This window comes from Neomonachus schauinslandi, chromosome 11, assembly GCF_002201575.2.
Source record: "Neomonachus schauinslandi chromosome 11, ASM220157v2, whole genome shotgun sequence".
Lineage (NCBI taxonomy): Eukaryota > Metazoa > Chordata > Mammalia > Carnivora > Phocidae > Neomonachus > Neomonachus schauinslandi.
This window is the reverse complement of record NC_058413.1, coordinates 50,197,226-50,211,261: the sequence shown is the minus strand read 5'-3', so window position 1 is coordinate 50,211,261 and position 14,036 is coordinate 50,197,226. Positions and strand designations below refer to the sequence as shown.

The window sequence follows — 14,036 nt, the reverse complement described above, 5'->3', positions numbered from 1 at the left end:
CATGAGACTGAGAGCTTGGGAAAGGAAACAGGTAACTATATTGACTTTAGTATGCATTTCATTTTTTCTACAGCTAAAATATCTACAATGGTGATTTAAATACCATTTAGGTATTTAAATAAATTTAAATTTAGGTGATGAAATCCTAAAAGTTTTCCATGTGTTGGAGGAATCAGTAAGACAAGGTAAGGAAGTAAATGTAAAGAAGGGCAACAAAAAAAGTTGAAGAAGATATGTCTGATTGAAAAGATAGACCAGAGGGAAATTTCTATTTCATTTTGGGATAGATTTCCAAGACTTACAGGATAGAATATTGATCGTATATAATGTGGATGAAAAAAATAGAATATTATTCTTAATTAACAGGTTAAAAGAGATGACTAAAGGTCTAACAATTTGAGATATCTTTGTTGGATACTTTCCAGATGAAAGTTGGTAACATTAACAGCAAATGATTACCCTCCTTAGGAATCATCCAGGAAGATTAATCATCTAAAAGCATGGTTCTCAAACATTGATGAGTATCAAAATCACCTGGGGAATTTGATAGAAATGCAAAGTCCCGGGTTCTATCCTACTTCAGTGGGTCTCTGTGTTCTTTGACTGTTCTCTAGGTGATTCCGATTCCTAAGAAATCTTGGATCCTTCCAAATCAGAAAAGTCCTGGTCCTTTGAAATACCCATAGACTTGGTTCTTCTAGTAATTTCCTGGGCTTGGAAGTAACATAGCTCCCTTTTATGCTCCCCATAACTGCATCTTGCTTAGTATTAGTGATCCATCTTAAAGAACTATAGAAATAATCCCTGAAAGTATAGTCTTAGTGATCCATCTTAAAATTCCATAACTGTAAGTCTCATATCATCAAAATATATTATCAATTACCTCTACTTATTGTAGTCTTTGAAGGATTTCACTTCTGGCACAAAAAATTCTTGTCATGATTGTTGGTTATTTTAATAAACACAGAGATGACACATTAATAACTCTGTGTGGTATTCTTTAAAGATAGCCACAGTACTATATTCCATCTTCCATGCTTTTCTGCAGTGTGAACTTGCCATTCCCACATTACAGTTGGAGTCTAATTCTACTTATCTTGAATCTGTTGTTAAACAGAGGGGTTCCATGATAAACAGAATTCAGTGAAAGTGACATTCTGAGCCTTCTGAGGTTAGACCACAAAAATCTTTGCAGCTTCCACTTGGGTCTCTTGAAATGATTTATCTTGGTATGCTCCTTCTTGGAACCCAAATACTGAGCTACAAGTATCCCGAGCAAATGGAGAAGCCATGTCTAAATATTTTGGTGGACGACCTAAGTTGAGATCCCAGCCAACCGTCCACAACAACTACCAGTCATGTTGAGACTTCAGGTATCTGTAGGCTCAACTGGCATCTCTCTGTAATGTATGAGAGACTCAAAGAGAGAACTACCCAACCAATTGAAGTTAAGTCATAGAACCACAAGAAGTAATAACTTGCTGTTTTAAGCTAATAAACTTGGGGATGGTTAGTTATGCAGCAATAGATAAGTGATGCAGAAATTGGTAACAGAAAGTGAGGTGCTGGTGTAGCAAAAACCTAACACAGGTAGCATTAGCTTTGGCATAGGCAGCAAGCAAAAGCTGAAAAGACCTTGAAGAAGCTGTAAATGGAGGTCAAAGACAGTGAGAAAATTATTATTTGAGGCTGGAGAAAAAGGTATAGGTACCAGATAGTTGTAGGAAGTTTGAAAATACCATAACTTGGAAAGTAGAAAATACACCTAATTAACTAATGCATTTGGCCAAGGAGATTTTGAAGCGGAGTACTGAACATATCAACATTATTTTTATGCCACAGATGATAAGGTACAGATAGATGTAAGCTACAGTGAAATTATTCAGTGTTCAAGCATAACTTAGAGTAAATACAAAGGAGTCATAGCTGGCTGAAATCAAATAAAAAAGAAATCTCTCCCCTCCCCATCCTCTCCAAATGACAAAAGACTCTCAAAAGAAAAAAAAAATGTCCTCAGGGTGTAATATCATCTCTAGGATGAGACTATAAAGTCCTTTGCTAAGAGTAGAGAAATATTTAAGGGTATGCCTAATTAATCTTTTCAATTAGACAAAGAAGTCTCTAGAAATCTTAAGGAAATTGTCCCAGAGAACCATAACTCTCAGGCAAAATCAGATAGGGAGCAAACTAGAGGTATGATTTTTTTCTAATGGAATAAACCTCTAAAGGATTCATAAAGAACCACAATTTTTAAGAGAAATGTACAGAGGTAAGCACCATCAGCTTCAACTAAAAGGGACAGAGTTAATACAAAATGAAAAGGGGACTTTGGGTCTCCAACTTCATTAGGTAGGAAGCAGATGAAGAAAAGTACTCAGATGTAAACACAGGGCACTACTCAATGAGAAGCAAAGATGACACAGAATATAAAGCCAAGTGCCCAGAGGTTAGACAAAAGCCATGAAAAATCATTTCCAGGGAGCAGGATTGGGTCCTTATTAAGAAACTGGTGATATTAATCTCTGGCTGGATTTTAGAAACTCTAACGGACTAGTGACTGTAATATGACTCTCCCAATATTTTACATATGAGTATCAATTGCAGCTCTCCATCTCAGCATCACCAGAGTGTGTTGGCTGTGTAGATTACAGATTTCTTTCTCATTTCTTTACTTCACAGGTCTTCAGATTGAAAGGAACTGCATTCAGGAATCTGCATACAAGGAACTGAACCGGAGGAGCCCTGATTTAGAGGCTGATTCACACTTGGTCCTGATTTAGAGGCTGAGATCCTGGACTTTGAACTAGTCCCATAATGGGAATGAGACCTTGGGATCTTAGGGAAGAGGTGAATGTATTTTGTTTTTATTTTTGTTTTGTTTTGTTTTTTGTTTTGTTTTGTGAATGTTTTTGTATGTAAAAGGAGATTGGTGTTATTGTGGCCTAGCGTGCACTGTTGCAGGTTTTATTTTCCAAAGATGGCCTAAACAATATCATGCATCCTATACACTTTTCTGCAATATGATCTTGCTACTTCTCTAAGAGGTGTGGTGTAATTCCACTCCCCTCTTACCTGGGCTGGCCTTAGTGATGTCCTTGAAAAAAAAGAATGTAATCGATATGACATTTCAGGATATCCAAGGCTGGATTATAAGAACCCTTACTTCTTCTTCATTGGTATTTTTGGATAGATATTTGCATTTTGGGACATTCTCCCTAGAACACAGCCACCATACTGTGAGAATCCCAGACCGCATGGAGAGTTCATGTGCTTAACAGCTTGGCGGAGCTACTAGTTAACAGCCAGAATTAACTGAATTAATTGCATCAGTTACTTAGAAGTAACTGCAGCTCCATCCACAATCTGATTGCGGCCACATGAGAGAAAGAGAGAGAAGGAGAGATGCCAAATGACAACTGCCTGTATGATCCCAGGAGATCTACAGAATCATAAGATAATAATAAATTGTTTGAAACCACTACTTTTGGGGTAGTTTGTTATGCAATAATAAATAATTGGAACAATTAGACTCTCAGTACTCTGAATTTTTCTCTAAAGATCTTGACCATCCTACCTCATCTACTTAATTACTTAATTCCTTAGAAACACCTTATAATTTGTGTTTCCACAAATATATGCAAATTATTAATAATCTAAATTTTAGGCATTCAGTTCCTGATCCATCACCTTCTATTTTCACTTTACCTCAAATCCTAGTCCAATAATCTCTCTACTTCTTTTTTTTTTAAGATTTTATTTATTTATCTGAGAGAGAGAGCACAAGAGCAGAATGAGGGGCAGAGGGAGAAGCAGACTCCCCATTGAGCAGGAAGCCCAATGCGGGGCTGGATCCCAGGACTCCGGATAATGACCTGAGCAGAAGGCAGCCGCGTGAGCAACTGAGCCACCCAGGCGCCCCAATCTCTTTCCTTCAATGCATTTATAATAAATTGATCCTTTTACCTTTTTATATTTCCTTCTTTTTCTCCTTTTTCCTTCCTCTTTACCAGCATTAATTTCTTAGAATTATTCATTCTAAGAATTACTCATTCTTAGAATTCATTCTTAGATTCATTCTTAGAATTACTGTTGATTACAAATTATTTCTCTCCTTTCACCCTCCTTCCTTTTGTAACACACACACATACACACACACACACACACACACTTCACTGTGCTTTTCCAGTAACTTTTTTCTACATCTAACTGCCCACTCTATGTCTGTAGCTATGGGAAAATTGTAAATATGCTGACTCACCTTATTTTAAAAGAATGTTTTTAGTTATAAAGAGACCACAATAATTTGATAATGATAGGGAAACATAATTTCACGTAGACAACAGATACAAATTGGGACTTTCCTGGGCAAGCTGGAATATACAGCAGCTAAGTTTTTTTACTGTTATGTTAATCACCATACATTACATCATTAGTTTTTGATGTAGTGTTCCATGATTCATTGTGCACAACACCCAGTGCTCCATGCAGAACGTGCCCTCTTTAATACCCACCACCAGGCTAACCCATCCCCCACCCCCCTCCCCTCTAGAACCCTCAGTTTGTTTTTCAGAGTCCATCGTCTCTCATGGTTCGTCTACCCCTCCGATTTCCTCCCTTCATTCTTCCCCTCCTGCTATATATCTTCTTCTTCTTTTTTTTTCTTAACATATATTGCATTAATTGTTTCAGAGGTACAGATCTGTGATTCAACAGTCTTGCACAATTCACAGCGTTCACCATAGCACATACCCTCCCCAATGTCTATCACCCAGCCACCCCATCCCTCCCCCTCCACCCCCCACTCCAGCAACCCTCAGTTTGTTTCCTGAGATTAAGAATTCCTCATATCAGTGAGGTCATATGATACATGTCTTTCTCGGATTTACTTATTTTGCTCAACGTAACACCCTCCAGTTCTATCCACGTCATTGCAAATGGCAAGATCTCATTCCTTTTGATGGCTTCATAATATTCCATTGTATATATATACCACATCTTCTTTATCCATTCATCTGTCGATGGACATCTTGGCTCTTTCCATAGTTTGGCTATTGTGGACATTGCTGCTATAAACATCGGGGTGCACGTGCCCCTTCAGATCCCTACATTTGGATCTTTGGGGTAAATACCCAGTAGTACAGCACCTAAGTTTTTTAATTCATGGCAATTATATCACATTTCTCTATTTATTTTCATACACTTTTTTTTGTTGTTTTGTTTTGGGGTTGTTGGGCTTTTTGCCCCCTCAGACACTAAGGTTTCCCAGCAAGTAGCTGCTTCCCTGGGCTATGTGAGTGCCTTGGGCAGTTTTCTGGCTCTATGTGCTGTTTGGCCCTCCCAATTTTCAAAACCTGGAGTTATGGCATCTCAATGCCCCAGAGCCTCCCAGGCCCTGCCTGGTCCCAGACCAAGTGCCAAGTAAAATCCTCCTATTTCATTTTGCTAAGGAGCCTATGAATGAAGTACTACTGTTATCCCCATTTTATAGATGAAAAAACTGAGGCGCAGAGAGGGTATCACTTTGCCCAAATTCACACAGCTAGAAAATGGAGGAGTTGGGATTTTAACCCACACAATCTAGTCTCAAAGTCCACATTCTCAACCACTAAACCTTAAGTCTTGGGGAAGACACAGGGAGGGGAGTAGATTAAGTTTTAGATTCTATTCACTATCTTAACTTTACTAAATTTAGTTTCTTGGAAAAAATATTTCCTGGCCACTGGGATGTGTGTTTGTGGGGGTGTGTGTATCCCACTAGCTTTCCCTGGCCATTGGGACTGTCCACCTCCCAGTTACAAAGGCCTGCTTGACTGGATAACTTCCAGTCTTCCCTGAAGGGCCTCAGGCCGCGGCCACCCGCACCTACAGATCCCCACCAACCCAGAGCCATGACGGTCACACTACTAATTCATGAAACGCCCTTGCTGCCTCAGTATCCATGCCTCTGCCCATGGCCTCCTGCAAGCTCCTCTGCCCATTGCCTTCCACCCTACCTGCCACCAAGTGCCCCGTGAGGATTGGTTTAGGATGTGGGTGCTGGGGGGAGAGACCTCCTGGGTTCTCCAGACACTTAAACCATTGAAGTCACCTGGGGCAGGGGACCTCTGAATCTTAGCATTATCTGTAAATGGGGATGAAGAAAATACTGTAGGGATGGTGTCTAGTACCCTCTCAGAAAAAGTCTCAAAAAATGCTAGCTCTGTCACCTCTTGGCACCCTTCATCTATTTCTCATCCCCCACCAACCACCACCAGTCATCTGTTCTCTGTGTCCATGAGCTAGCTGGTTTTGTTTTTTGTTTTTTCCTGTATTCTACATGTAAAAGAGAGAAAGATCATATGGTATTTATCTTTCTCTGAGTTATTTCATTTAGCATAATGCTCTCTAGTTCCATCCATGTTGTTGCAAATGGTGTGCTTTCATTTTTATTGCTGGATAATATTCCATTATACACGCACACACACACCACAATTTCTTTGTCCATTCATCTATTGATGGACACTTAGGTTGTTTTCTTATGTCCACAAAGTCTTACAGCAGTTGACAACTCTCAAGGGTAGTTTTTCTCCGTGCAGTGACTCAGGGACCGAGGCTGCTTGTAATTTGCAGTTCAGTGATGGCAGCATGGCCTCCTTGTCACTGCAGCAGATGAAGAGAAAACAAGACGTACACACTTGTTCTTAAATATTTTAGCCTGACATGACATTTGCCATTTCTATTCTAACTTCATTGGCCGTAAAAAGTCACATGGCCCCCTTTAACAATATCAGGACTGCTCTTATATAGAGAAAGGAGAGAGAAAACAGATAGATTTGAGAATGAGAAATCTCTATTACAGAATCCAACACAACCTTGACTTCTGTGCATTGCGGATCACATCTACTTCTACGTTACCCTGACTTACTTGCTTTTGCCATACTTGTCTTCTTGAATCTTCTCAACTACACCAAGTACATTCCCCCTCAGAACTTTGATAATCTCTACCTGCTGTCATGACTAGGTTTCATGCCATATCAATTAAATCAGCATGGTGTGGGTAGGATTAAGACATCAGCATTTTTTTAAAAGCCCCCAGGAAGTCCCAGTGTACAATAGTTTTGGAACCACAGACTTATGGTGTAATTAATAGCTCTATTTTGCAGATGAAGAAACTGAGGGCCTGAAAAATTAAACAATCTATTCAAAATTTCTCATCTAGTAAATGTCAGACCTGGGATTCAAATTTATATCTCTCTCATTTTAATTTGCTTTATTTTCTATAAAATAGATTCCTCTGTGTAGCAGCACTAGATTAAGGGGAATAACCTTTTACTTCCAAATTACTTTTTAAAAATCTTGAACCAATTTACACACCAACTTGCATGAAAGAAGTCACAGACAAATTATCAATATTATTGTGCTCTGAATATGTACTTATAGTTCAATACCAATGAGTCAGATGCTTAGGGCTGGAGTGAGAGAGAAGAGAGATAACTAAGATGTTTACAGTTCTATGAGATCTGCCTGCTAAGTACAGTTGAAATGAATCTGAGTCCACTTTGTCCATTCTTCCTAGAAAGCTATCACCCATGGCTCAGATATACCCTAGTCTTGGATAGTTCCAGATGACAATCCAGTCTTGGAAGGAAATGCTATTGTAAGTTATAAGAGTCTCTCCTGACCCAATCAATTCAACATATATTTTGCATCTTCGTTCCAGGTTATTTAGATACTTGGCCTGAGTGAGACTTTGATGGGGAATAAAGAGAAACATTTCAAAGGGCCACCATGTCATTACCTCAGTGTGTTATAGGAGAAGAACGCATTTTACACCGGACTGTAACTAGCAGTATCTTTGAATCAGTCGCTTATCCTCTCATCTAATTAGACAAAGGAGAAAAGACAAAGAATTATCCTAATGAAGACACAAACTGTTAAAGGGAAATAAAGACTCAGGCTCAAGGTCAATGTGGAGAAATTCAGATTAAGCAGAGTGATTATTTTCTTGAGAGCAGATAATATGTGGCATTGAATTAGAAACCAAAGGAAGTCATGCAAAGTCTATCTCAAGGTATATCTCTTCCCAGTCTATCCTCATCCCATGTCACCTCCTTTCTCCCTGAATTTCCCTCCCCAACCATTTGACACAATTTGGCTACGTGGTTTGTTTTTGTTTTTGTTTTTGTTTTGTTTGTTTTTTTGTGGGGTTTTTTTGTGTTTTTTGTTTGTTTGTTTGTTTGAAAGTTGGGCAGATATTAACTTACTGTAGGATAGTGATGACACTTCCCCTGCCTTAAAAAATGTCCAGCCTTTATGAGAAGACTCTGATATGACTGGTGTGTCTCCCTAGGGATCTTATTTGCAAATTCACCTCTCCTTTTAGCAGTTGGGACCTTTGGTGCTCTGAGTCACACCACAGTCTCCCTGAGTGAAAAAAGCCTTCAGAAGGTGGAGATAAATGAGACCAAATCATACATCCAGGAGCTATGTTACTTGTGCTGGATCAAGATTTCTCCAGTACGGCTAACCACCAAGGCTGGGTAAGTGTTAAATGGATGAAATGGACAGAAAATAAGGTTGAGGACAGTTCTGTAAAGCCAGGAGGAGTGGTAGGGGAAGATACAGTGGGATGACAATCATACAAAGATATTGATGTCCTTGGCCACTCTGAAGGTCATATCAGATTGTCCCCTGACTCCATTATGAGAAGTACAGTTTCCTGAATTCCTCAAGTGTTTGCATAGTCTGATTGCATATCAAAATGTATCATCAGTAACTCCTTATTTTCTTTGCACTTCAGTCCTTTATGTTGCAGTTAGAGATTTTAGTCTCTTGCTATTTTCCTTTTGGGCTCAAAACAAGCCAGTCAGATAAATCTCTGGGAACAGTCTTTCTTAAAGCAATGATGAATTCAGAATTTCTTAATAATAGCTGTATTTTGTTCTCACTCATATCAGCTTGGCAAGAGTGAATCTATCATCTATCTATCATCTATCTATATATCTATCTATCATCTATCATCTATCTATATCTATCTATCATCTATCTATATCTATCTATCATCTATTTATCTAATCATCTATCAATTAGAGAGTAACCTTGTGCTTGACTACCTAAAATTCTCACAGTGCCCCCAGAAAGCCTAGGGAATCAGCAAACTCATCTGATTTCCAGTCTCACCAGGGTCCAAGTATAGCTGGCACCCTTTCAATCAATTCTCTAATACTTTCCAGTAACTTCACATGTAGGAAACTTAGAAGCCCACCAAACCAGGAATCTCTGCTTCAGTATCTCCAGGTTTTATTGTCTTTTCCAGGGCAAAACCAGTTGACTGTCTTATTGAACAGCCTAATAGAAGTTCTTCCTTTAACTCAAATAAGATACACATTTTTCTTCATCTTTACTGTCTCTTAGTGGCAGCACAGAGCATGCTTGTTCCTGTTGTACTGAAGGATCCCAAATATCACAATTATTTCTTGGTCTCCAAAAGAGATTAATGAGGGGAACTCAATGACATTATCATATTGATGGGATTGGGATCATTGAGAAGCCGTTCTATCGCAGATCTCGGGAAACTCACCAAATCCAGCTGAGAAGTGGTCTTGGATATCTCTGAAGATCTTGATTTAAAAGTGGATGAAATCACAGTGCCTTCACCCTTGGATTACAGACTCAAGAAAAGCCAATATGTCTTTCAACTTGAGGAACTAAATGAAATTTCTTCTTCTGAGAGGCAATGCACTCTGACATGTGCAGAAGTATGAGAAATATCTGTGTTATAATACATGCTTATTAAATTACAGAAACTGTATTATGTTTTACATGATTTTTCTCAATTCCCTGACAACCTTATAAAGAATTATCACCTGAATTTTATATTAGGAAACTGAGAACAGAGGGAATAAGACATTTAGCAAGTAACTGCAATCAGGCCAGATTTTGAACCCAGGCAGTCTGAATTTAGTCTCTGATCTCTTATTTTGCAGACCACATAAAAAGGGTGACAATCCTAGGAAGTGAGTTGCACAAGAGATGTTTGAAGCATTTGAGGAAGACTCAGATTTGGAGACTAAATTTTATTTCCTTTGTGAAGCTTTCTCTTTTCTTCATAGCATATATCAACATAGCATTTCCACCTGTATATTGGAGATTATTTGATTAATTATGTCTTCTCATTAGCAAGACTAATGTATCATGGAACATGCATATTCTTACTATTTAGTATATACAAAACATCTAGAAGAGTGTCTGGTACATAGTAGACTATCAATAATGTGCTTTTTGACAAAGAAGCCAAATGAAAGAACAACTTTAGAAAAGATATTAATTTCATAAAATTGGAAACCTAAGACACTGAAGAGGGATAGTGCTTGTCTGATGTGGATTGTTTACAAATATTGACTTAAGGAAAGGAGAAATACTCTCAGACTCAGAGGGTCTGAAATTGAAAATGGATGCTTCAAGAAAGCATAGATTTTCTGCCATTAGAGTTGTATAGGCAACTTCCAGGTGACCACTTTTCAAGATATCACATTTGGGAGTCAAGCACCATAAAATTATTGAACTATACATGCTTTGTAACTTATTTCCAAAATAGATGAAAGATTATGTTCCATTAATCTATCAATTGTTTAAAAACCACAGGTATTCCCTGGATAGAAGTAAAAAAAATATTTATACTTTCCAAGATGGAAATTGACATGTTTATAGTCACTTGCTGTTATAACTTGATTATTGGATTTTTAAGGACATAAAAAAATTACAATAGAGTTGTAGTAAATTCTATTTTATGGCTTAAAAAGTTAAGCAAAATAATAATTTCACTAGTAATTAAAGCTTATAATAACATTATAACCTATGTGATTTGTAGTTATAGTAATTGTTAGCATGAAGTAATAAACTTGCAGTAGCATATGAGAAATGCATATTGCAATTAATAAAACAAACAAAATTAGTTGGTCTTTTAATAATACAGTTGGATATGAATAGGGGATTGAAGGAAGGATATTCTTTTTAATTATGATAGAATTTTTTATCTTGTCTTAGGTGTTTCCACATTCTAAATTCTTTTGAGGGGAGGACAATTGGATGAACTTAATGTTAATGTCCCTTCTAAAAAAGAGGATCTTTGAGTCCCAAACACTGGACTTCAATAAGGTAGGAATGATAACTCTGACTTCACCTACAAGGATCTCTCAAGGCAAGATGACTCCAGGGAAAGATGCCTCTCTCACTCTTTTCTGCTTGGCTATTGTCATAATCTCAATCTATAGCCCAGTCTCTCCCAAAAATCTTCCCTGATATAATTCACCTGTGAGCCCCTGGTCCCTGACTTTCTACTTCCCTTCCCATGGCATGCTTCATTTGCAGACTTCAGGGAGCACCCGCCTGAGAGGCTCCTGGCCTGACCGATCATATCAGGGCTCATACTTTAAGGCAAACAAAACAGACTAAGGCAGATATATTTTACGGTCCAACTAAATAATATGGCCAATCAAGAAAACAGGTAGAGATTTATTATATATGTAGATTAGATTACATATGTATTGAAGAGCTAAATAGGAGCACATCCTGGAACATATTGAGTGAAAAGAACATGATGGGGATCATAGATCTGGTGAGAAAAGATCTTGTCTGATCCAAAGAAACACCATTTTTCAACTGTGGTCACTTACAAAAGTCTGTTAAAAAATTCATTTGCTGTGTTCAATCTTTTATCCATTTACCTGTTAAATGTTATTTTTTGGTCTTATGTATATAAGGCATTAATGCTAGTTGTAGGAAAAAAAAATGAGACTCAAATTTCATAGTATAATGGGACAAGAGACATACACATCATCAGAAAGTAGTTTATATTTCCTAAGGGAGGTATACTGAAGATGTGTGACTGTCTCACCACAACAGCAGGGATCACAGAAGGGCTTCATAAAGGGGGACATATTCCTGTGGGTTTTGAACTATTAAAGAGCAGTTCACCAGGTGACCAATGGGAATAGCTATTCTGTGCCCCCAAAAAGCAGCATATGAAAAAGCATGCAGATGTGACAAAGCATGCTTTTGGACATTTCAAAACACTTAAATATGGCTGGAACATGAAGTATGTGGTGGAGTGGGATGATGAACAATCTGAGTTGTGGGAAAGAGTGAAAGCAAGAAGAGCTTTGCATGCCATATCAAGATCCTAGCAGGAAATGGAACCCACAGTTACATTAGGAACATTCAGGGCACTGTAATACAGAAACCATTTTCAAAGATGTGGGTAAGTGTAGGGAAGTCACAAGTGCTTGTGAAGTTCCTGGATTAGTGGCAGCAGGCACTGTTATTGTCCCTTGGACTGAAAGGACAAGAGGAAGACATGGTTACAATAAGAAACCAAAGCCAGAGAAAGATATTTACAGAGAGCTAAAGCCAGCTTGCAGCAATCCTGCAGGAAGGGAGCTGAAGGAATAAATCTCTCATCTGCCTTTAATCCTCTGTTGGTGTTTCTTATTGTCAAATCCAATCCGAAGTGAGAGAGCAGGGTGTCTCTGGATGTAGTCCAGTGTCCCAGGACCTAGAACATGATGGGAAGTGGTGGAGGGTAGACCAGAGGAGGGTAATACAAGGGATTCTGAACAGCACACACTAAGAAAGGTTATATTTGTGTTATTGTTGATGAATTTCACATGATAAAATATTTCCTTAGCAATGTAGAGGCTTCACTGGAAGATGGAAATCCTAGAAGTAGGGATATTAGTTACAAAGCTAAATACCCCAGGCAAGATGTGAGGAAGGCATGAATTGGAGTAGAATTGGTGGGAATGAAAGAGAGGCAAGAAATTGAATGATTATGTGGGCGGAATAAATGACATCTAGGATGATTCATTTCATTTTCTAACCACTTTCAGGGAGATAAGGCCATGTGTTCTCTTCATCATTATGCTTTCTGCGTCAGTCACCAATGACACTGCCTTCCATCCTTCCACATTTATTCTACTTGGAATCCCTGGGATGCAAGACCAGCACGTGTGGGCTGCCATCCCCTTCTGCTCCATGTATATCCTAACTCTCATTGGAAACGGCACCATCCTCTACATCATCATGACAGATAGAACTCTGCATGAGCCAATGTACCTCTTCCTGTGCCTACTTTCTATCACACCTGATTCTCTTCCACCACATTGTCCAAAATGCTAACAATCTTCTGGCTTAGGTCCCACATAATTTCCTACCATGGCTGTCTCACACAGATGTTTTTTGTTCACACTGTCTTTGCCACAGAGTCAGCTGTTCTACTGGCCATGGCTTTTGACCGCTATGTGGCTATCTGCCATCCGCTTCATTATACATCCATCCTTAATGCCACAGTGATTGGAAAGATTGGTCTGGTCCGTGGCCTCCTCTTTGTTTTTCCCTTTGTCATTCTCATCGAACATTTACCCTTCTGTGGACATCACATCATACCCCACACCTACTGTGAGCACATGGGCATTGCCAAGCTGGCTTGTGCCAGCATCAAGCCCAACACCATTTATGGTCTCACTGTGGCACTTTCAGTCACTGGCATGGATGTGGTCCTCATCACCACCTCCTATGGCCTGATCCTGCGTACTGTGCTACACCTGCCCTCCAAGGATGCCCAATTCCGAGCATTTAGCACTTGTGGAGCCCAAGTTTGTGTGATTCTTGTTTTCTATGTACCTGCCTTTTTTTCCTTTTTCACCCACCGCTTTGGTCACCAAGTACCTCCTCATGTCCACATTGTACTTGCAAATCTCTATCTCCTTGTGCCCCCTGTTCTCAACCCCCTGGTCTATGGCATTAATACCAAACAGATCCGCCTGAGAATATTTGGCTTTTTTATGGGAAGGAGGTAGCTAGAATCTCTACGTACCCCAAGGAGCAATGGGAAAAGTTGTAATTAATCCGTCACCTTCCTTGGACTAGAGATTTCTGTTTCTGCTAATTCTAGCAAGTCAGTATCATGCATTATCTGAAACTTTTTGAAGTATTTAGAACAACACATTTATACCTAAATCTACAGAATATTATTTTCCTGTAAGGCTATTATGTGGCTC

The 14,036-nt window shown here is 38.8% G+C and overlaps 1 protein-coding gene across 1 annotated transcript; it reads left to right on the top strand.

Annotated features, from left to right (window-relative positions):
• Positions 1 to 12,897: 12,897 nt before the first annotated feature.
• Positions 12,898 to 13,835, top strand: LOC110576499 (olfactory receptor 52D1-like). The gene is given in 2 exon segments (XM_021685687.1): positions 12,898 to 13,120; positions 13,123 to 13,835. Coding segments are annotated over 2 exon segments (936 nt in total).
• The last annotated feature ends 201 nt before the right edge of the window (positions 13,836 to 14,036 follow it).